Genomic DNA, 25410 nt, shown 5'->3' with positions numbered 1-25410 from the left:
CTTTTAAGTGCTCATGTCGTTTCTGTGGCAGCCGGTATTTGCTGTTGATTCCATTACCCGTTTTTTGTGATTATTCTCCATAGCTCTTTCGCCTGCTTCTCCCACGATTTCTCTTATGGGTCTCTTAATTTGCTAAAATTGGCCATATTTCTTCGGGAAAAATACAGGACATCACCAGTTATCGCCAAAAATGATGCCATAGGTTGGCAAAGTTGCCAATTATTTCTAAAACCCCAGCAAAATCGCCAATGCCATGAAACGAAGCACTATGAGGCTTTTTGGGATCACGTGATATTTCCCTTTTTTTTTTTTTGAGGGACATACAAGGTAACCAATATGGCGACTTCCTGTGCGATTCATGAAAGAAACACATCTAAATTAAAGAAACATAGAAATGAATCGTTTTTTCTTCTTTTTAATGGGAGCTAGAACTTTCGAATTTTTTTTTTAACTTCAAGTTATCGATCTGCCTGTTTCTCCTTCAAAAAATGCTTGATTAAAGCTGCGGTTCTTCGATGTAATTTATATGGGCCCATAATTAATTTAAAACCATCCTAAACCATGTGGATTGATGTAATTGGATAATATAAGATAATACGGAGACATTAATTCTCATTTTCCCGCTTGAGAAGATATAAATAAAAATTTGAAATCAATGTTATTGCATGAATATCCACCTCAAAAGTGGGTGTGGCTCATTATTTTATATTTAATTTTCTAGGCTTCGTATCTCTAAGCAAGCTCAATATTTCAAAAACCAAAGATTTAATTTAATTTTTAAAATTATTGATGTGACGGAAAATCCCACTAAATTTCCGCATTTCTACGCTAAAGTCCGCAATTTTAACGTTGATCTTTATGGGGATTATCCAGTATATGTCCCTCAGGAGTGATTTTGATGATTATGACGTCTATTCGAAAAGTCTCATTGCAAATTGCTGCGAATTGAAATGAATATCATTAAATAAAACGTCTCAACATTACAAACATGTGGGTTTATATTCGTTATATGAAATGAAATATAATTTCAATCCTTGATTTTCAATACAGAATAAAAATTTAAGTAGGCTTCGTTCGTGGGGAATACTTCAATTGGGAACCGAACTGAATAAAACAATGAGAATCTTCCACCAACAGCAGTTTGTGACGTCACATGTCATAGCTATATGATGAAGTTATGATTTTATTCGTATCTCGGTATGGTGTGAGAATCTCGCGTAATAGTATCTGCAACGATATTGGTTGTGGTATCTTCTGCGGTATTGTGCTGATGACTCTCGATTATTAGATAATTCTTAGCAAAGTGGCTCGAGATTTAATACAGCTTTAATTTTATTTAATCTTTAATACAGCTTTGGTTCTTTGTTTATCGGAGTTCAAGACTTTTGATTTGAAAGTGAGTAAACCACGTTCATAATTACCATTTAAATAATAATAATAAAAGCGATGTTTCACATATTGATAATTGCGCTGTGAAGGAACTGAAATTCATTGGCTTTTCTTTTGTTTAGCTTACAAATCGTACTTTAAAAGGTAAAATATTGAAATTAATCTCATAGATTTACATTAATAGGAAAGTAAATCAATGGTTGTGGAGAATTAGATGCCACGTGGGAATTAGTAGGTTTTCAAATTGCGTGTACAGGAATGTGTGAAACTGGTTCCCAACCTGGGGCCAAGAGGTCCTGGGATATTCTTGGCTGGGGGCACTGATGGAAAGCAAGTGCCACGGGAGCCATGGCTGATTGTTAGGGGACGCCCTACAGAGAGCTGTGAGAAAATGGAAGCTGCTTTGTGTAACATGGTAAGGAAAAGTTTACAATCCATCATAAATCCAGTTAAAAAGTCTCGCCACAGAGAACAGCAGTCCTACAAACAGTACAAATATTCAGTCCCTACACATCACTCACTTAACTTCTGAGATATAGATGGCAGCACTGAAAAATCATACACAACACTAGATAGGCACTCAGACTGTAGGTAGTAAATTGCCACTGACGATAGACCTGAATTGTGCTCGGTTTGAAAAAAGAAAAAAAAATCCATCGTAAATGCTGCTGTGGTGGTCGAGTGGTCATAGTGCGCCGATCTCCCATTCAAAAAGTCTCGCCACAGAGAGCACCAGACCTACAAACAGCACAAATGTAATTCAATCATCACTCACTTCACTTCTGCAGTATAGATGGCAGCACTGAAAAGTCAAACACAACACTACATACGCGTTCAGACCGTTAGGTACACACACAGTTACATTTCCGGCACAACTCACTAGGTAGTAAATTGCCCATGGCGATAGACCTGAGTTGTACTCAGTTTAAAAAAAAAAAATCCATCATAAATAAGCGCCAAGACTCTACCACCCACAGCTTCGTGGTAGTCTTATTACGAGAATTATGTAAATAGTCTATATTTATCATTTATTATGTCATTCTTTGCCTGAAAATAGCAATTACCTTTGTAATTATCTTTGTAATATCGCCAAATTGATGAACTTGGTAAATTTAACGACAGCTTCCTTCAATGATATCACGACGCCAAGGGAAAGAAGTGGATCTTGCGAGAATGAGAAAACTTTCCAGAACCTTTCTTTTGCCTATTTAAAAGGCCACCACAGTGGAACTAAGCAGTTTGTAACGACAAGAAGTACACACACAGAGAAATAATTTGAAAGATATTTTGAATTTTTAACAAAAGTAAATTTAATAACAATTTTAACAGGAGTTATCAGGGTTATGATTGAGCTAACATTAAAAGACTTGTCGAAATTCCTACCAGTCCCCATGCAAGTCTGATGAAATATCACAGTATATCCTGGCAGTTGAAGCTTGACGATCCGCGATGTCATTGACCTTGATGGGAGTGAGCGAGGTCATGATGAGCGGAGATGACAATCAACACCAAGAGTGGGAGCGATGATTAACATCAAGCAAGACTGCGGATGACTAGGACAGATGACAAGAGCCAGGACGGCAATCTACTGATCCACATCAAGTGTGATAGCAAATGACTAGAACTGTTGAGGAGTAATGAACATGAGAAGACATGATGGTCTGAAATCAGCCAGCGACATGCTGAGCACCCGTGAATTAGATATTTTTCCAGTCTATGAATAATGAAAATAACACAAATCTTAACTAACCGTGCATATAGTCAAATAAGAAGGTAAGACAATTTGTATAAAAAATGACTAAATTTGAACTATTTTCCGCTGGGGGGTTTATGGCTATGTTGCAAGTTGAGTTTTTACCAGGGTTGGTAAAAAAACCAAAAAACAGGGGTTTTTTTGGTTTAAACCGTTTTTTTTGTTTTAAATAGTATTAACATTAAAAACTATAAAATTTCTGAAAAATCATTCAAACTTCTAATAATTAACTAAAATAAAATGTTTATTAATGTAATTAACACTATTCCCATGCTAATTAATCAACAAATATTTATTAGATTTTAACAAAAACCAACTTTTGCAATTTAATTATTTTTTGCTTAACTCAATGGATTACTGTGTGTTTGAAAATTCTTTTAATGTTATTATTAATCATATAATATATAAAGGTTTTTCTCCAGTTACTTTCAGTATGCTTAATCAGGAAGCTATTTTGCAAAAAGTAATAAAAATTAGGTGAATATAATGTATTTAATGAAGCATAAATAATGCAGATTAATTAGCAATGATTTACGATATACAGGGTGATTATAACTAAGGTTCTGATTTCAAAACACTGTAAAAAAAGAATGATTGTCAAAATGACTTGAAAATTGACATGAATATTCCTGAAAAAATTCAATTTTATTTGATAAAGGGGAAAAAAATACTTAAAAATGTAAAATTAATGACATCATCCAACATGTTGGAAATTTGCTCGCAGAATGAAAACGATAGCCAGTCATGGCAAAATGATACCTTAATTATAGCATTCCAAGATTTCATAATTCATGGAAACATCACAAAAAACGAAGTAATTGAACAAATAACTACAACTTACTTAAGAAATGTTAAATATGTTGTCCAACCTGAGGTTGAAAGCACAAAAATTGTTGTTCAACAACAGAATTGGAGTATGCCATGGTCATGATGTGGATGTGCTTGCAATTCAGCTTCATTAAACCAAACGCACCCCCCATGTTAATATTCCTGAGGAACTTCTAACATATAGGGAATGTGCTGGAGATTGCAATTCACCAAATTTTGCAATCTGACCACTGTTTATGGCATTTTGAGGTACCCCCCACAGCCAGAAGTTAAAAGGGTTAAGTTGCATTCTGTCAAGGTTTTCAGCAGCTGCTTTGCTGGTATTGCAATGTGCATCTTGATAGAAGTTCTATCCACACACTGATGCTGTGGAAGTGCCAAAACGATGTGGTTGCACAAAATAGATTATACTGCTGGCCAAGTACAGCATCATCTACCTGCACATTTTGCACTACTTGTATTTTTTTTTCCTTTTGCGAAAGAAACTTCCATTGCTTCAGGAATATTCATGTAAATTTTCAAGTCATTCTGACCAGTAGTTCTTATTGAATAGTCATGGAATCAAAACTTCAAATTATAATCACCCTGTATATAGCTGATTATTTTCATAAATCTGTTATTATTCAGTAGAACCCTGATTAACTGGGCTTAACAGTGTGAAAGTATAAAAAAAACTACTATTGAATATTAAGACTGGGAGATATACAGTAGGAGACGTGCTACTTCTTATGGGAAAGAAAATGAAAATGTATGTGAGGTAATGTAACTACTAGTACACTGGTCTTTGTCCTTTAAGGACAGCTGATGTCTTTATTGGATTATAGGACCACCTGGCCCTGGCATGAAGGTGTCACTACTGTAGCTGCTTCTTTTGTGAAGGGAAAAAGAAACCCTGTGAGATAATACACCACTACATTTAGATGTGTGATGCAATCCTTATTCATGAATTCGCTAAAGATAGAGCATCAGAATGTAGCCAAAGGTTAGAAAATGTTGTAAGAATGAGAAATTTTGGCTTTTGTATATAACTTTAAATAACTAAGATACTTCATATGAAAAATATATATATATTCTGGCCACTTTTATGAGACTTTTTGAAAAAAACCGCTTATAAAATCTTATGTCATTTAAAGATATACCATCAGAATGTACCCCAAGGATATAAAATGTGATAAAAATGAAACATTTTGGCTAATAATGAACCAATATGATATTTTTCAAGGAAAAAAATTATATTTAGGCAACTTTTATTTGATTTTTTGAAAAAACCACTTGGTGAAAACCATGGTTTAAACCAAACAACCCTGGTTTTTACAATATGAAATCTCTTGTACATGAAAGAAGTCGCTCTCTGTTTATCAAATCGTTGCTTGTGAATATGTGTACATATCTGTTCTGTAAAATAAATTGGTATTGTCTTTCGAATTGCTTAGTGCTTTGCTATCTCGAGTGCTTGCGATTATCAGTCTGAACACTGATCCAGTGTTATGTCTGAGTTTTCAGTGCTGCCGCCTATATTTCAAATTGTGCAGAAGGTGCAATGAGTGAATATTTGTACCATTGTAGGTCTGTTGCTCTTTGTGGCAACACGTTTTAATTGAGAGAAGCTCGCACATTCGTGCCTGTGAGTTAGGAACTGCTGAAAACAAACTTCAGCTGACCACCACTGTGGGCGCCGATACGGTGGGTGCTCGTACTGCACTTCCCAGCTCCAACGGCACTGTATGAACCACACCTGGTAAATATAAATACCTTCAAACTCAAATATTGTTAAGTGCTGTGGTGCATTATAAATACCCTGTGCATTGAGTCACTATGGCATGGTACCTGTGGGGCTCGAACTTTAATTCTTTCAATGCGAGTCCACCACTATGATCACGCACGACCACATAATTTTTTTTTTAATCTGGCAAAAACTGCATGACTCGGGGCCGCATATATATAGAAGGTCTGGAACAGCCATCTCATATTCCTTTTGGAAATGTGTTAGCAATTTTTTTTTTTGTAAGAAAAGGGTCTGAAAACGTGAAAAGTAGCTAACAATAAAACGGATGCAGCCGAAGGGAAATGGAAAAAAGATGTTGAAAATAAACGCATTTTGAAGACCAGTTTCCTTAACTTTTTGTTCCATTATCCTTTCATCAGAAATTTTTTTCATCCCCCCCTCCCACTTGAGCGAACCCATAGGATCCTATGTTATACCTGTAGGTTCTATCGGTTTAACAAATCAAAAATGTATTTGGGTGCTGGCCCAATTTCGGATGGCATGCAGTTTAAACCCCTGTAGAAAGTGTCCAACTATGGCACCTCGGAAACACATTTGTTTATTTTTGCTGTGCTTGCCTGCTTTAACTGGATTAAACTGTCAGGACTTGAATCCTGCGTAGTGAAATAATATTGAAATGTTTCCGGTTATGAAAAACAGAGTGGATATTTTCAGACATGACCGTAGAGCTAGGAAAATTCTAATTCCGAACCTACCAATAAAGATCACAAATTCCATTTAATACATGGCACTTTTACATTGTTGGGAGGCCACACAAAATCACTTCGTGGGTCAGTTGTTGGCCACCCCTGCTCTAGAACATACATGCTCAGCCTATGGCCAGCGACAAAGAACCAAACTACTCATCTTTTCCGTGGCACATATTCGGATCACTTGACCCATGGCACAGTTACAGAGCATTTAAGTGGCCTGTGGCACATTCTCAGATCACTGAAGTAGGCCTCAAAGATCACTTGAGTAACCCACAACACAGTTCCAGAACTAAACGACCCAGAATCTGTCACGAAGCTGGGGTGGAAGATATCTCGGCAACAGGATAAGTACAGTGACAAAGTTCTGGCGTTCACTCAGAACTAAATGATCTGTGGCACATTTAGAGATCTCTTGAGTGACATGTGCCACATTTTTAGAGCACTTAAGCGGCTCCTAGTGCAGTTCTACATCACTCAAGTTACCCACGAAACATTTCCAGATTACTTAAGTAATGTGTGGCACAGTTCCAGCGCACTTGAAGGATCCGTGAAACATTTAGTAATCACTGAAGTGGCTCTGTAGGGGACTTATCACTAGGGAGAATGTTAGTTCAGGTGCCCAATAACTATCTAAAGATTTTTCTGTTTTTGACTCACCAAATAAGATGCCATTAAGAATATTTAATATCTTCATAAAGGGTGGTTGAGATGACATAAGCATCATCCAAACCCCCTTTTCTCCCCTTGTCAGCCAATCGGAAACCCCCTCCCCTCATTGATATTGATGTAATACTTGAATGATCCCTATGAGATGCATGTAGGGTTAAGCAGTAGTCTTCACGATTCAGTAAGCTCTGCTTGGAGTTTTTTTTCATACGCAAACACAAAGGCTGGTAAAGCAAGAGCATTACTATCTGAGCTCGACACATTCCAAGTAAACTGGTTCTTGTGCATGCATACTTGTTTTGTGTGGTGAGGGAAGAGAAAATAGTGAACATGCTTGTACGAAATATTTTATGCAACCCGCGTGGTTGCAGTTATGTGTGTACACAGTAATGAAAAAAAACATGAAAAAAAAAACTAGTATTTCCATCTTTACTACAGAAGATAGATGGGAGCATGAACACACACACACGAAACAAACGTAACTCAACAACATAAATACATCGGGGCCACACATACACCCAGAACACACATTCAGGCATGTGTCGATTTGTTAGAAATTTTAGAGGAATGTATATGGTTTAGTAGTTGTGTGTAGCCACCTTAACCCTAGAATATTAACTGAAAAAAAAGCTGATAAAAAACTGTATGTGAACGTTTCTTAGACGGTGAGTTAGTATTTCAGGATTAAGTGGCAAAAATGCTTGTTCACTGTAGAGGTTTCGATGGATAAATGCAAAGCAAAACATGTCCACATTAATATAAATTTGAATAGAAATAATTTGATCTAAGTCGATTTTTCAAGGCAAAACTTTTTAGTTCAAGAGAATTTTGTCTTCAAACTACATTTCATAATGCAACAAAAACATTTCAAATTGGCAACAAAACAAGTTGATTGTCAAGTTCAATATTTGATTTTATTTCTGGCTGTAATTCAATCCTAGGAAAGTTCCCCATAACTTCTGGCAATAATTCTGGAAATGAAAAGAAAAATAAAACATAATATTATGGATTGACGTCCACATACATGCATGTTTCTGTGAGAAATAATGTGTCAAGAAGAACTAAAAAAATGAAGGGGATGATGAATTATGGTGGTGTTAACTCGGTGAGGAAAGCTGACTAAAAACAAAAAACAAAGCAAGAATTAATTTTTGGACTAGTCGATAGGGAGAAGTACATTTTAAACATTATCTTTATTAAACATATTAGAGGAAGTTGATAGATGAACAAATACTTGGATGCACATTGATATGACATTCGCCATGCTATGGCACAAAATAAAATTCAAAGCAACAAGGTACAGGTACAATATTAAATGCAAGAAATATTAAAGAATTAACGAGAGGTATATTTAGGCTCTGCTGTATTACTCATTAACGTTTAAAAAACTTATGCACAAGAATAAAACAAAAAAGAAGGGGGGGGGGGAATGGAATTTGATGCGTATCATGAAGATAATTTGTATCGGTACCTGAGAGTGTCCATTGTAGTCACCTTGTGAGTGGCGGTTCCTGGGACTGAGGAGTTTCAATGTAAAGTTCAGCTATTCAGATCGGTTTAACCATTGCTTTCCGACACACAGCAACGCTGACACGATGTAAGAATCCATGGAGATATGAAGACATTCTTCATATCTCCATGATATGAAGAATGTCTTCATCACTGTCCTTCATCTTGCCCTTGACATAGCTGCCAAGTCTCCCGAATTTCAGCTTCATCGCTCGACCTCCCGAAAAGTTATTAAATCTTTTGAATTTTCACAAAAATCCCTAATTGTCCCCTACTTCATTAAAAAAATCCCCGCTTATGAAAACAATCCCTAAGGAATTTCTTGTGGAGCATGAAACCTTTTTTTTCCCCCTTTGACGTCACGCATCGTAAATGGGGAAATTCCCTTTTTAAGGAAGTTACCCTCTGATGGTAACAAGATGTAACATGTTTGTCGTATCATGCAGGGAAATGGCTTAGCAGCCGATAGTCCTGGATAATAATTCAAGATTATAGTAACGCGCATGTGGTCAAAATTTCTTATGTTGAAGTTACATATGTGCAATATAACAAAGCATGAATACTGATAAGCAAAAACATATTTAATCAATTTTAAAGATACTTATTCCGATGAATTTCCTTTTATCAAACGTTCCAGAAGAGGGCAGGCTTTTCCTTTTTGTACAAGTAGTGTTATGGACATAAACATCGGTCATGGAAGACTGCCATCATCACTCGTGAAATGAAAAAAAAAAACATCAAGCAAGTGTTACAAAAAGTCAGTGTTCTTTAAAAATTTACGGTGTTTTCCTTCATCTTCCGCTGATTTAGGGTCATTCTCGCAGAATGTTTGTTCACAGCGTTTCTGATTGAACACAATATTTATTTTTACATCATTGAAGTTTTGGCCTTCAATTTCACTTGTTTTTTGCTTAGGAATTTCATTCCCAAGGGTTTAACTTCCATGTGTGTAAAATCCCTATTTTAATTTGACTTCAGTAGGGATTTTAATCCCTACGCTTTAACTTTTATGTTTGGAAAATCCCTATTTTATTTGGAAAAATCCCTATTGTATTTATTAGGGAGTGGTTTTAGCATAAAGTACGGGTTTGTGCGAAAATCTCCCGAATTTTCATTTTCAAAAGTTGGCAGCTATGCCTTGATCAGAGTTCGTAAAACGTGATTGAGTAGCATCCTTATTAGGGATTTCACAGCACATCGCCGACATCACCTGAGATTTTGTCACTGTTGGTGATACTGAATTTATTCTTTTGATGAAATTGTACAATTAACGATTCACTTTTTCTTTTTAGGATTAACTATTTTTTTGTGTAGATAAAAGAAATTGCTGAAATCTTGCCCAAAGAGGATGAGGCCCCAAGCAGACCTCTCCTGCCGAAAGCTACATCGTTGAGCACAAGAGCAAACTTATTTGAGAGATATTTAAAAAATAAAATAAATCTTTTTTACGCAGAGTCCCGGGAACCCGGAGGTCCCAAAAAACGTGGATCCTCTTTAGCCTCTACATGGTGAAGTCTCCGTGCATTGGCAGAAAAAAAAACTTTACGACGATGCTGTGTTGGTGAATTTGGCGATTTTTTAAACAGGTTTTTCTCATCACGTTTGTCTACGTGACTCACCTTTAGTGTATGGAAGGTCACTTGAAACTATTCAGGACGATCACCACAATGTAGTGTTGGCGCAGTCAGGCATCGGTTTTATCGCCAGCTGTTGGCATGTCTGGGCAGCATCTCCAGTTTGTCGCATTTCATTGTGAAGTTCTTTTGGAAGATACAATGTTGCTCTTAAACTTTGAATGGATTTCCTGGAGTTGTTACTAAAAATAGATTTCTCTATTCTTAGTGCAGAACACACGTTCTTAGGGGAAATGTACGCATCTCTCATTAACAATTGTCAATCCCGAACGTAAGGGGTCGATCAAAAATTGCAAAAAATTATGAGATTCATGCCATAGCATGCCAATATGCATAGCAAAATCAGCTAAGTTGGCCTTGGCTGCTCACAATAACAGGCAATTTTAAACTGGTCTTTGCTGAAGCATCAATAAGTACTCGATCCTTGTGCCAAATTATAGTTTTTTACAATTCATGTCATTTTTTTATGTTTCACGCAACATTGTTTTTTATCATGCATAGTTTTATTTTCTGGACTTGACAAGAATAAGTTTCATCTTATTTTTGATTCATCATTTGTTTTGGCGCATTTTGGCCTTATTGGTCCTTGCACCATTAAACCCAAAATCCAATCCAATCGATCCTTGACAGTTGAATCATTCGAGTTCCATCAATACGTTTATTGTTAATTCATTTGACTTGAGTTGAAAAGCATTTCTTGACTTTCACGTGTCCCCTGCTGTAATGAAATAAGAAACACTTGTGTTATTTCCGGACTTTGATTTAGCAATTATATGGGTTGAAAACTTTAGATGTCAATACAGATTTTCTAGTTGCCTTTGTGGCCTGCAAATTGTCATGCCATGGTATACTGAATAGCATAAAAAAATTTCCTTTCGCTCAAAATAATATGCAAACATGAGTTAGGGTGATATTAATTTTGAAAGAAATTCAGTCATAAATTACCTTGTTGTCCAAATGATTTGCTGTTCTCATGATCCAGAACAAGAGAAAGATTTTCTGAGATTCTTCTGGTACTGGCTTCGTGAATTTTGTTTTCTAGGTGCTTTCTTTACCGATATGAACCTTCTTTATAATTCAATATTCTTATTTGCTGGTATTTTACCTGTGTTGCCAATTGATGATTCTGTTGGCCTACTTTAGAATCTTGTTGCATGAATGATGGGTTGTATCTTTTTCAATTACTTAAAAAATAACTGTGCTTCACTGATTTTTAAATCCCTTAACTGATTTTCTAAATGTTCTCTTATCTTGCTTTTCATATTCTCAAAAGATTGTTCTTTTTCTGATGAGCTGCTGGTGTTATCACTAAGCTTCTCATAATACTTTTTTCACTGTCTTCCACCAGTCAATTCTGACACTTCTGTGCTTTCAGGAATCGGATATTTTGTGCAAGCCAAATGAATATGCTTGCACATATTCCACTGGATACAGTCTATGCATGTGCAGCTGTATCAATGGATGCATACATTGCATTGGCGGCACAGGATCTTGCAGTTGCAATTGACTGCATTTTCTTGGATTAAATAAACCCCTGACCCATCAGTCAAATTGATTACATACCCATTATCAGTTTTCAGAAGTTTCGAAGAAAGAGACTCAATTTATTCCTCTTTCTTAGGAACTTCACCTTATTTCATAGTTTTCCTTTTTGGTAAGCAATCAGCCCATCAAATAATTTATCTCTTATAAATTTCATTACAGCCACTATTGTTTTATCAAATCTTTTCACGTGTTTGCCCTTCAGGTAAATATGCGTGATAGTGTGGTGCATGCTCTCCACATGCATGTTTGTGTTGAGACCTGCGTTTATTCAGTAACAAAACACCCATAATTGGGGATTGTTCCCATAATATCTAGAAAAATATTTTCCAAATGATTGTTTCTACATTCAGTCGCTTTCTGAAGCATAATGATAAAACTGTTTTCATCTTTTTCATAAAGAAGAGTTCTCAAAACTCCTCTTTTGAGAGGCAAACTCCTGCTTTTGCCTGCTTTTTTATTTTCATACATTTTTCCTCCATGCTCTATCAACATGCCAGCAGAAAAAGAGGCGTCTGTTAGGAGTTTCCCATTTCCTCAATCCAAGCATTGTAAAAATTGCTAGCCATATCTGTCATGAAAACCTGTGGTTTTACTGTAACAGCTTCCATTAATGTGGGAAATTTTTTTAAAATGCTGTTTGGTCTGTTCTGTTTGATACCATGAAAGCACATGGAAAGCCTTGATGAAAAACATCTAGGACCATAAGAGTTGGCAGTTGGTAACCATATTCGTTTAGTCCACGAGTGCTGCCTATGGTTACACAATCTGATGAAAATTTTTCTAAATTCTCCAGCTTTCCCTCATTCATTATACTCAGCATGAAATCCTCTGCATCCAATACAGCATGTGTGGTGTCTCGTGCCTTGTAAAATAAAACAGATTTTTTCATTTCATCCAACTGTATCAAAGTCTCCACACTAATCAAGTCATTTGTATGAGTAGAAGTTTAACAGGTCAAGTTTTCAATGTTACGCAAGTCTTGTTTTGTTAATATCTGTATTCCAAAATCAGGACCCACATCATCTCGTATGCCACCTAGAATAGCCTCAAATGGTATCTTAGATGCTATTTTGCTGGCTATAATAGGTTTCTCTTCTTTGGATATAAAAAGATGCCCAAAATCAGTGTCATGTCTAACATGGGTTAAACTGTAAGTGACTTCACACTTGATGTTGAACATATTCACTTTCATGGAAGCAGGACAGTGGGCTTCGATTTTACAACTGCCTTCAACTCATGTACTCCTTTACCATGTGGTGAGTATTCGCCAGAGCGACAGCCTCTATAGTGTCATAACACTAGTGATATTTGTTATTGTTTTTTTTATGAACGTTTTGTATACCTTGATTTCGAAGTCTTCCAGTTATCAAAGTCTTGAAAAGTTTCGAACTGGAGTTCTTGGGTGTCAAGTCTAATGTCATGTGCATCATGTAGATGTGCATCCATGTCTTCCTTATGAAACTGTTCTACACATTTTGGACACTTATATGTCGTCTTACAGCTTTGTAATGTAATAGAATGTGTGGTTTTCAAATGATACCCCAGATTTTTGAGAGCATTGAATTGGGATGTGCAAAAATCACAAGAGTGAGTGAAGTTCATTCTCAATTCTCCAACAGCTGACGGGTGGGACAGTTTAATGTGTTTACTGAAATTAACACCAATTGAAAAATTCTTCTGGCAGACAGAACGGGTTCTCTTCACAGAGAGCTCTAGGGCTGAAAAGGGCTTTTTGAGTGACAAAGACATAAGGAGTGTTTAGCAAGAAAGAGCTTAAAATTTTTGAGAATAAGAAAATTACAACTATTGATTATATATAGGGTCAGGTGGGGTAAAATGGTCATACTGAACATAAAATGGCATAACTTCTGAATTTCAATTGATATTGCTACCAAATTTCTGTTTTAACTTTCACTTGCCAGCAGCAAAGTCTTTCACTTAAAATTTTATGCTAAGCAACATACAGTGGTAATAAACAGTTTTTTTTCCCGCACTATATCACGGCATGAAGTTCGGTGTTCCGAACAGGTTCCGAAGTTTCCTGACGAAATCAAGAGAAGGTGTTGCTTTTCTAAGTTTAAGGCCTGGTATATTTTCAGGGCAAGGCCCCCTTTAACGCCAGAGGAGTAAAGCCGTTTGCACGCCACGCGCGGAACTTCGACCTACAGGTGTAGCTACTAATAAAGTTGTCTGAAATGTTTTTTTTTGCGTATATATTACATTATATGCACGAAAATATATATTTGCAATGTACATTGTATTGTGGTATTAATTTTTTTTTAAATTATTATTTGGAGTTGAGGCGTAATGTCGTCGTGATCCTGTTGCCTACGGGTTGATTAGTGGCCAGACCGGCTACCCTTGGACGTCCGCCTCCAGTTTCCTACACAGTGACTGACCTGTAGCATCAACGGATATTTCAAGACACAAAACCGTCTGACCCTGGTGTCAGGTGTCTCCTGCCGTGGTGTAGAGAAGGCCACTGATTGACTGAGACGTCTTGGAGTGTCGTGTGGGCGATGTGAACTAATACGCGAACTGATCCTTATATCATCTAATATTAAAATGGCAAAATATTGTAATGTTTGCTTTTAATTTGAGAGATTCCAAACCAAAAAAATTGACAAAAATCTTAACATGAAGGTTGAAAATTAATGGTGTGATCTATATTTACGTATTACCTATCTAATACTTTGGAATGCAACTTCTTGGCACTGACTTAACACTAAAACTCAATTCCATCATCATAATTGGTAAAAGGGAATAATCATTATCGATAAGGGGAGTAGCATTTACCCACTCCTACTTATCTTATTGTATCACACGCACTATGATCAGGCTGTCCCTTCAGGGGTACATTCTTCGATCATACCTCCTCACGATGTGAAGCTGGATACGCCTTCTTCAAGAGAATGGACCGTTCCTTTTTTTCACATAAACTTGCCATTAGATGGCGCTCAGCAAATATATTGCAAAAAATTACTTTTTACACCCACCATGGCAATTTCTGCACAACTGTAAAAATAATTTTGATTGATATTGGTTTTATTGATATTTATTTCTAACCTTTTTGTCTAATTAAAAGGAAAACAACGTATTCCAGAGGTAAAATAAGTAGTTTTAAGTATTTCACCTTTGTGAAGTGAGTTAAGATTCTGAGAACTTGCTTCATGAAAGTAAAAGTTCAGTTTTTGAATGCTTTTAACTTTTTCCACTGGCAAAAATATGTCAAAAATATTCTGTGTGGTTTTTTCCACTATGGCAAAAACTTGCCAACAATGAATGTAATATGGTTTCATGATTTTCTTAATGCCCAGTTGTTTGAAATTTTTTTACTAATACAATATTCATGACTAAAGCACTTTTATTTTGACAAATCTTTACCCCTTCTTCTCAGCAATCTAAATTTATAATGATTCATACTAATTTAATATAATTTAAATAAATTTATATTTGTGATGATTGAACTAACTGTAGTTTAAAACCTTAGCTCTTCATTTTATGCTTTTTCTCTGTGGTTGCGTACTCGACCAAAATGAATGAAATTTGGTTTTTTTTTCAGAGTTGATCCTCTTTGTCATGAAGTTTTGAGAATCCTCAAAGGATGGATGCAGGAGAATCTGGAGACTCGAGCAGTGATGAGAGTCTTCCACTTTTTAACTTCCCTCAAGAAGCCAATTTTAGGTGCAAGTTCTGCAACCAGTCATTCTCCAGCCAGAGCACTCTCGTTCGTCACGAGAGGACACATACGGGAGAGAGACCCGGTCAGAACGAACTGTCTCAGCCTGAGGAAGCTGAATTCTCTTGTGAGGTTTGTTCCAAGTCGTTTGATTCTGAGAGCGCTCTCACAAAACATTGGAATGCTCACCCTGACGAGGAGCTGTTCAGGTGCAACCTCTGCGACATGCGTTTTTCTCAATCCTGCCAACTCAGGAAGCACAAGAACACCCATGCCGTACCTGAAAACCACAGGTGTGAGTACTGCAATAGATGTTTCACTAGCGGCCCTAACCTCGCAAGACACAAGATCATGCACCCTGAATACCGTCGCAGCATCGGCGCCAAACCAGCCAGGTGCAGGCGTTGCAATAAGCGGTTTTCCAGACAGGACTATCTCAAGAGACACCTCAGGCTGCATTGCGTTGACAAGCCGTTTCAGTGCAAAATCTGTCTTAAGAGTTTTACTTCTGAGTCTAGCCTCTCGGAACACCAGATGAAACACTCAGAGAGTCCAGACAAAACAGATCAACCAAAAGATATCAAATGTGAGGTGTGTTCAAAGACTTTCACTCGATGGAGGAGTCTGGATATGCATGTTAGATTGCAACATTCTGGGGCGCAGGTCCATAAATGTGAGCATTGTGACAAGACCTTCGCTTATTCTTATAATCTCTCAAGGCATAGGAAGCAGCATTTCACAGAGAAGAAAAAGTCGTTCCCGTGCGAGGATTGCCACAGGTCTTATTCTCGAAGAGATTCTCTCATGAATCACCGCAAGATACATCTGGGCCTCATGAGGTATCGGTGCGATAGATGCTCTGTGTTGTTTGAACATGAGGACCAGCTGGATCGGCACAAACAGAAACACGTGGGTGAACCGCCCCGGCAACAGCGGCCTGTCGCAAAGCCTGTCATCGTGGAAGTTAAAGAATCGGATCTAGAGGATGGGAAGTCTCACCAGTGCAAGCATTGTCCGATGTCTTTCAAGCGCAAGATGGATCTCCAGAGACACGATAAGGCTCACCGCATCCATAACGTCAAGATATCCATTAGGCCGACGGAATCCAGTGACGATAAACCATTCGAATTTTTCCACCCGAATGACGAAGATTATGACTTTACCCTGAACACTGAACTGGTGCAGGTGGATCAGGATCTGACCCTGCCATACACCGAACACCTGGGTCTTATAAAGTATCGGTGCGACAGATGCTCCATGTTGTTTGAACACGAGGGCCAGTTAAATCTGCACAAACAGAAGCACACCGACGAATTGCCCCAGCAACAGAGACCTGTCACAAAACACCTACTCCCAGAAGTTGAAGAATCAGATCCTGATGATGGGAAGTCTTACCAGTGCAAGCATTGTCCAATGTCTTTCAAGTGCAAGGTGGATCTTGAGAGACATGATGTGGCCCACAGCATCCCTAAAGTCAAGATATTCATTGGGTCGACGGAATCCAGTGACGAGACTAACGATAAACCACTGGAAGACTCCCACTCGAATGATGAGGATTATGACTTTACCCTGAACACAGAACTGGGGCAGGTGGAGCATGATCTGAACCTGCCAGACACTGAACGATCTGTGCCAGCCAAACCACAGCAGGCCTCCTCCCTGCAAACAGGATCTGTGTTGGCAGTGGGACGTCACCCAGTTGATAATGTGCAGAATGATCTGATCAAAGTTAAACTGGAGCCGGAAGTTCTCCTAAAAGAGTTTGAGATCAAGAAGGAACCTGTGGATGACATTGAGGAAGTTTATGCCAGTCCTGTCCTTGTTGATGAAAAACCAGCGCAGCAGGTCTCCTGTGATGTGAAACCAACACTACCAATTTCTGGAACGTCTTCTGGGACTGCTGTGGAGCAATCAAATAAGAAAGCAATTTCCCAGAAGGTCATGAACGGAGGACTGGATCGGGCTAAGAAATCTAGCAATTCTTCCGTGACGCAACTGACTAGAATAAGCATGAAAGCACCAAGATCTTATATTTCTTTCAGGCATGGACGTAAGTACGCACAGTTCAGTATATTCAAGACAAGTGAGACTTGACTGTGTGGCCACGACGAACCTATACATTCTGTTGACCCCAGGTCTGTATTGTACTGCAATATTCTGGAGTTTGTCTAGTGTATTAAAATAAAACTTATTTAAATTGTTTTTTTTTTCATTCTGAGATGATTGATTCTTATGACAAGTGGCATCTTGGATGTTATAGATGGCAATAGAATTTGTTGATTTGTTGCTATTGGGGCCCTAATTTTACAGATTGATGAATTTGTCATTCTCGCTGGTCACATGTGCTTGATCAGCATTAAGGATAGTGTCAGGCCAGGTACTGGTCCATGTCTACTTCTCTTGGCTTCCTGTAGCCTTAAAATCGGGAAACTGCCATAAAGTTGACTGCCATCATCAACCTTTCCTGACATCGTGATGGTTCCCGACTCCCCAAGTGGAGTCCACCGACGAATGGAGAAACACTAAACTGTTGCTGATCAAGATTGCTAATGAATTTTAAATATGCCTTGACAATCTCAGTCATGCCTTATATGTGAAAGGTTGCTGCTGATGCAACGGCAATCACAGCGAATCGTATTTCATTAGCATATCCTCCAGAATGTCACCACAATGCCATGTTGTTCAACATAAACAACGACGATATCTTTGTTTGATAGCCTCCAATTGGTCTTGGATTATGCAACTTGGAATAACAGGAGAATTTATTAATTGACAAAAAACATCAAATTCATAAATATGAAAGTACATATTTTTGAATGGGGTGATCACTCGTCTCAGTCCTGTAATGGTAAAACTGGAAATTGAAAAAACAAACATCCAGAAAACAAAGTCACCTCAGCAAGCAGCAGAAGCAACCAGGGTTCCCCATTATGCCAAATCATTACAAAATGTTTCATTTTAAGAACAAAAGAGCTATTCTGTCAAATAACGAGTGTTAAATCACCAAATGGGTATAGGAATATTCAAGAAGTTTTCCTTTGGGTATGTGAGTCACTTTTCAATAGACTGCTGTTATTCGAATGCTGATTGGATGCCAAACCGAAACATGATTCATTGCTGAAAACTATAATCAGCGTCTGACCAGATTTGACATTCCTCACATTGATATGATTCATATTTCCTCATGTTCAATCCTTGAACTAAATATTTAATTTTAAACCTTATCGCTGATGAAGCACATAATGGGACCAGTCAAGATGACGAATCCATCAGTTTGCAAAACCAGAGGCCCAATAGCAAAAATCGTGAAGAAGGCTTCAGACCAATGCACAGTACCAGAGATTATAACTATAAAACCTTTCAAGGAAACAGTTATTTCCCGGATATTATGCTGAGGTGAACTCGGAAAGAAAAGTCATTGCATCTCCGCCGAGACTCTAACCCAGGCCCTCTAGCATACCGGCGGAGACACGATGATTTTTCTTTTCGAGTTCACCTCAGCATAATATCCGGGAAATAACTGTTTCCTTGATATCTTAGATGACTTTTTCTCAAGCCCATCTCTCTATAAAACCCTTCGTTCCAGTATTGTGATCAATGCCGAATACAAACTAAGTTTCATTTTAAATTCAAAACCTTTTTCTTGGTGTTTATGTTCAGAAGCAACTCTGAGAAGGCATTCAAGCAACTATTTGCTTTGTAATACAATCGCAAGGACCTATCTGACTCCCAGTTTTTTAGTATTTGGGGGCAACCATTTGCACACTTTCCAATATACCAAATACAGTCGTCCATTGGTGTTCGCAGGAGTTATGTTCCAGGGGTGACCGCAAATACAGAAAATCTTTGAATACGTAATACTTCGGTTTTTGTCGATAATCTGTTCTGAAACAGACGAAATCCGAAACCAACGAATTCGGAGGCTATTACTTCCAGGGGTGTAATGTGTTAGGCCTCCTCGTGGTGCACCCTTGGTAATGCTAAATGTATCACACGTCATTGTCATCGCTTATTTGTGCTCATATCCTTCACTTTCAATAGCCCAGATTACATGTTTTTTCTACACAACTTCAGTACTTGTCTTGCGTCTCGTTTTGTCTTGTTTATGTCCTTGTCTTATGTGTGCAACCCCTCATTGTGGGCCTCGCTCAGGCGGGGAGGGGTCTTCCCGGATGGGGCATTGCTTCTAGCGTATGCCCCATCCGGGACGCTGTTTGCCATGCGTGGAGACCCGTAAGGCTGGAGATGGGGATCCTGGTTAGCCTGATAAGTTAGCTTTGGCCTCGGATTCAGCCGAAACGGGAGGCCTGGATTAGCCCCGTCTGGGTCAATCGGCTGGTCGCCTCGGTGGCTGAAGGGGTTACACTACTGGGCAGGTAGAGGGGCCGGGCCTGCCGGACGTCGTTGAGGTTTGTTGGTGCTGCTTCACGACGATCTTGAACGCGTCTGCTCGCCTGTTTCGGTGGTGGTTCCTACCGAACCTGACGTTGCTACTAACCTTCACCGGTTACGTGTGCGCGTCCCCTCGTAGGGCTCCATGGTGGGCATGGTCGGTAGGGGCCGAGCAAACTACCTCCAAAATGGGGAAAAATTCAAATGCACCAAAACGTCAAAGAACTGCCATGAGTGAAACAATTGTTACTGAACCGGATCCTATCATTTCATTTTTCTTCTTGCATTCTTCAGATACTGATAAACCGCTGGCAAAAGTGTCACCATTCGTAATAGACAAAGCTCTCTATGGCGCAATAGGCACATTAAAATCAGTGAAGGCTCTTCGTTCAGGAGACCTTCTCATTGAAACTAACACACCTAAACAATCCGAACTCGTTCGAAAGCTCACATCTCTTGCGAATATGCCATAACAGTCAAAATCCATCCCACGTTGAATTATTCACGTGGTGTGATTTCACGTATGTGATTAATATGGATGAAGAACTACTAACAGAGGAGCTGGCGTCTGAAGGCGTAACATCTGACAAACATATCATGAGCCGCAAAGATGGCAATCCAGCTCCATCACGTAACATAATTCTGACATTCTCATCACCGACATTGCCGAAAGATATTAAGATCGGTTATTATAGCCTCAAAATCCGCCCATACATACCTAACCCCGTAAGATGTTTCAACTGCCAGAAATTCGGTCACTCACGAACGGCGTGCCGAAGTCAACTCACCTGCGCAAAATGCGGTAGAAGGACCACATTTCGGACAACTGCACGTCAACATCATTCAAGTGCGTCAATTGCGGTGGCAATCACCCCGCATTTGACAGGAAGTGTCCGAAATGGAATGAAGAAAAAGAGATCCAGAAGATCAAGGTCCTTAATAACATCTCGTATATCGAAGCACGTCGTCGCATAACATCTAATCAAGCTCCAATAGTTGGTAAATCATACGCCAATACGACTTCACAATCACCGACTACTAACAAGATTAACAGTGTAACAAAAGTTTCTATTACAACTCAGACCGAACCAATTGCTAACTCATCCAATCAACCATGCAATAGTTTTGGCTGCTGTTGCTCCGCTGGATTCCACTACCTCCGAAGAAGAAGCGGGAAAAGCAACAGCGAACACATTCAAAATATCTACTGGTACCAAACCGAAAATTAGTTCTGGAAATAAAACCTAAAAGAAACCTTTCAAGACGGGGTATTCCAAAAAAGCCATACAGAGAGCTTTGACACATCCCACCGTTAAAAATGTGTCACTTATCGATGAGACATCGATTGGTGACATGGATCTTGACAATCCTACAGAATCCGGTACTACCCGCCGCAAGATTGACCGGAATAAATTTAAGGACCTTGAACTTCTATTTGAAATTGAAATTTATGGCCAACATAATTCAATGGAACATTCGTGGTCTTAGATCCAATTACGAAGATCTCAAGGATTTGATCAATCGATATCATCCTGTTTGCATGGCACTCCAGGGAACTTTCACAAAGCCCTCGGAGACATGGAACATCAGGCGACATTCCCTCTTTCATATTCACTACGATGACGGGAGTAGGGCTTGCCGCGGTGTTGCTCTGCTGGTTCCACATCACGTGTCGTCGCGCGTTTTAACGCTGCGCACGAACCTGCAAGCCATCGCAGTGGAAATCTCTACAGGCCTCAGAATTACCATCTGTTCCATTTATTTGCCACCAAATGACACCATCTTACAGAGAGATCTAGAAGATCTGATTGATCAATTACCTCCACCATTTTTTCTTCTTGGAGACTTCAATGCACATAACATGATATGGGGTTCTAACAGCAACACCCCACGTGGGGAAATGGTTGAACGACTGTTAGATGACATGGACCTTGCCATCATGAATGATGGCAGTTTCACTCATTTCCATGCCCCAAACAATAGTTTCACTGCAATAGATTTATCGTTATGCTCACCTTCACTCTTGCCCAACTGGTCCTGGTCGGTTGATCCGGACCTCCACGGGAGCAATCATTTTCCTCTAGTGGTTAAGTGCCTTGATCGAAGCCATAGCATACCTGAGGGTCCTCCTCGGTGGAAGCTTGTGGCCGCCCGATGGGCAGAAATCACGGAGGATATGGTTTCGCAACCCGACGTCGACCTTGTGACCAGTTGTATCATCTCTGCAGCAAATGAAACAATACCCAAAGTCTCCCCGAAACTTACTAAATTTCCTAAACCTTGGTGGAACCACGAATGTAATCTTACGATGAAAGCATGGAGTAGGTTCCGGCGGTATCCTACCCATGACAACAAGTTGGCATTTTTAAAAGCAAAGGCGATAGCGAGAAGAACCAGGCGCCAGGCTCAACGCGAGTCCTGGCAAAACTTTACAACGGGAATCAATTCATCTACTTCATCTAAAGTCATTTGGGACCGGATCCGAAAAATCAATGGTCATTATCAGTCTCATCCCATCACCATCTTGAATACCAGTGGCACTATCATTAGCGATGTGAGGGATATTGCGGACACCATCGCCGCCCATTTCGCTGCTGTTTCCCGCGATGCGAACTATCCCCCATCGTTTCATCCCATTAAATCATCAGCCGAACGTACATCGTACACCTTCCGGCCTTTTACACCGGAGGGGTGCAATTCATTGTTCACCCTTCATGAACTGACGACGGCCTTGCAGCGAAGTCCTGACTCAGCTGTAGGGCCCGATGCTATTCATTATTCCATGATTCGGCATCTCTCACCAGAATCACTGTCGCATTTACTCATTTTATTTAATCGGATCTGGGTCAGTCATTCATTTCCTGACACCTGGCGAGTAGCCATATTTCTTGCATTCCCGAAGTTTGGCAAAAATCCTCAACAACCGAACAGTTACAGACCTATTGCTTTGACCAGTTGTCTGTGTAAGCTCATGGAACGCATGGCCAACTATCGCCTTATGCACTACCTTGAGGTTAACAATATTTTATTTAAACATCAAAGCGGCTTTAGACGGTTCAGGTCCACAACATGCAATATGTTACGCCTTGAGACATCAATGAGACAAGCATATGATAGCTATATTTTTCGATATAGAAAAAGCCCACGATCGTACTTGGAGGCACGGAATTCTCTCCGACCTCTATAATTGCGGCTTGCGGGACAACTTGCCCATTTTCATTAAGAACTTTCTCGCTCGCCGCATCTTCCAGGTACGGATCGGAAGCACATTATCAGCTCCCCAAATTCAAGAACAAGGTGTACCTCAAGGTAGCATTTTAAGTGTTACACTTTTTATTTTACGACTCAACGGGGTGTTGAACCAACTCCCGTTGTCTCTCGCTGGCGCACTCTACGTGGATGATCTGTTGATATCGTATCAATCAGTGAATATGAGGTCAGTCGAGAGACAATTGCAAACTGCTCTCAACAAGATCAGCAAGTGGGCTCATGATAATGGCTTCTCTTTCTCTGCCGACAAGACTGTCGCTGTGCACTTTTGTCAGCGTCGAGACCTACATGATGACCCACAATTGTTTCTAAACAATAGTCAAATACCAATAGTAGAAAATACAAAATTCCTTGGCGTCACATTCGATAAAAAACTGACTTTCAAACCTCATATTGCGCAATTAAGAGCTCGTTGCATGAAGACGATGAACCTCTTGAAGGTCATCTCGTCTACATCATGGGGAGCAGACCGTAAGTCACTCCTTCACTTGTATAAAGCTCTAATAAGATCAAAGCTCGACTACGGTTCCACTGTATACGGGTCAGCACCTCGGAGCTATCTGTGTGTGCTCGACCCAGTTCATCATCTTGCTCTCCGCATTTGTTCTGGAGCTTTTCGGACTTCCCCTATGGAGAGTCTGTATGTTGAATGCAACGAGCCATCTATTACAACAAGACGCCAACAGCTTTCTTTGAAATATTATATTAAAATGAAATCTTTCCCAGGTCATCCACTTCATAATGTCATTTTCAATCCGTCATTTCATAGACTTTTTGCTGCTCGCCCTTCATGTGTTCCGTCTTACGGTCTTCGTATGAGGGCACTTGTGGAAGAACTAGAATTAGACATCAGTCGTGTGGCCCCAGTTGCTTGGCAACTGGCACCATGGGAGCAGTCTCTGCCAGATGTCTCTCTTTCATTGTACCCTAGAGCCACCACAGCAGATGTCATATATCGACAGATTTTCTTTAGGCACAGGGGTAGGTACAACAGGTACTTCGCCATATATACCGACGGCTCTAAGAGCCCTGGGCATGTCGGTTGTGCCTACATCTGCTGTGAGGAGAAATCTTTCAAACTTCCAGACACATTCACTATATATTCGGCAGAAATAATAAAGTGGAAATCAATCCGCGGTTGATTATATTTGCAGCCACGTTTTTTCGTAGCTCGTAAAAAAAATTCACTTTCTTGAAATTTTGTTGGTTATTTGTGCCGATTCTGCGATTTCCTTGCGTCTAAAGGATTGAACCGAGTGCCTGTCAACAGAAATTGAGAATGTGAACATAAAATTTTGAGAAATCGTCATTTTTCTCGTCTGGGTGGTGGAACTATTTTCCGCTGTGGTTGTTGGTGGCGGATTACCACTGCAGAGAAGAAGTAGTTGCTGGGTATGTAGTGACGTAGACAGCAACTTAAACAGTAAAGAAGGAAAAAGGTAGGCCATTTGTTCTTGAACTGATTATTTGCAATCAACACGAAGGCGCCTGCCCTATTTTTGAGGCATTTTGCGGGACAAGTGTTTTGGTCGATTAGAAATAGGCCAATAAATTTGAAAGATACCGCTGACCAGAACGTGATAAAAGGTGCGGGACATTGCTTTGACCATATAAAATACGGGAAGAAAGGAGGAAAAACGCCTACCATATTGAATTTAGTGATTGAAACGGCTATTCGGAGATGCAATGCCTGAGACAGCGTCACAGACAGACCTTGAGGAAATTAGGGAAGAGACCATAGACAGAACGAAGATTGACATAGAAAACCCCTTTACAGAAGTTAAAGAAATTATTGACGATATTAAGAGAACAACAGCAGGGAGTAAAGCAGCAAAAGTTGAGTTGTTTTCTAAACTTGACTCAATTCTAACAATTTCGAAACATGCTCAGTGCGAAATTAGCAGGTTAAAGAATGAACTAATGCAAAAAGAAGATATAAGGAGAGATAGAAAAGAAATTGAGGAATTAAAGAGAGAATTTAAGGAACTGAGGGAATTTGTTAGAGAGTCACGATCAGACAAGACATATCGAGACGTACTTAAAGAAGGGATACACAGGGTTGGCGAAGTGGAGAAAAGGGATAATAAGCAACCCAGTAAGAGTAGGAGTAGGTCTAGGGTAAAGCCTAGACACATATTGACAATAAAACCAATTGAACCAACACAACCAGAGGAGACAAGACAGGAAATACAAACAAAGTTGAGCCTCTCGAAGAAACCGATACCAATCCACAGAAATTGGACAACTAGACAGGGAAAATTGATAAT

At 39.3% G+C, this 25410-nt stretch overlaps 1 protein-coding gene across 2 annotated transcripts; it reads left to right on the top strand.

The window, feature by feature from the left end:
- Nucleotides 1-1149: 1149 nt before the first annotated feature.
- Nucleotides 1150-17683, top strand: LOC149067964 (uncharacterized). Of its 2 annotated transcripts, none has more exons than XM_089252293.1 (2): nt 1150-1396; nt 15365-17683. In XM_089252293.1, the coding sequence occupies exon 2, from the start codon at nt 15407-15409 to the stop codon at nt 17573-17575; it is 2169 nt and encodes a 722-aa protein (XP_089108419.1). In that variant the 5' UTR covers nt 1150-1396; nt 15365-15406; the 3' UTR covers nt 17576-17683. The 2 variants fall into 2 exon arrangements, with proteins under 2 accessions (XP_089108419.1, XP_089108420.1); XM_089252294.1 differs by lacking the exon at nt 1150-1396 and adding an exon at nt 2776-3162.
- Nucleotides 17684-25410: the final 7727 nt, after the last annotated feature.

This window comes from Pholcus phalangioides, unplaced genomic scaffold (assembly GCF_987345545.1).
Source record: "Pholcus phalangioides strain wild (caught in Gottingen) unplaced genomic scaffold, Ppha-v1.0 ptg000028l_1, whole genome shotgun sequence".
NCBI lineage: Eukaryota > Metazoa > Arthropoda > Arachnida > Araneae > Pholcidae > Pholcus > Pholcus phalangioides.
This window is presented reverse-complemented; position numbering and strand designations above follow the sequence as displayed.

Bases quoted from the DNA above. Each gene is read 5' to 3' on its own strand.
- LOC149067964 (XM_089252293.1), top strand. From the start codon at position 15,407: ATGGATGCAGGAGAATCTGGAGACTCGAGCAGTGATGAGAGTCTTCCA.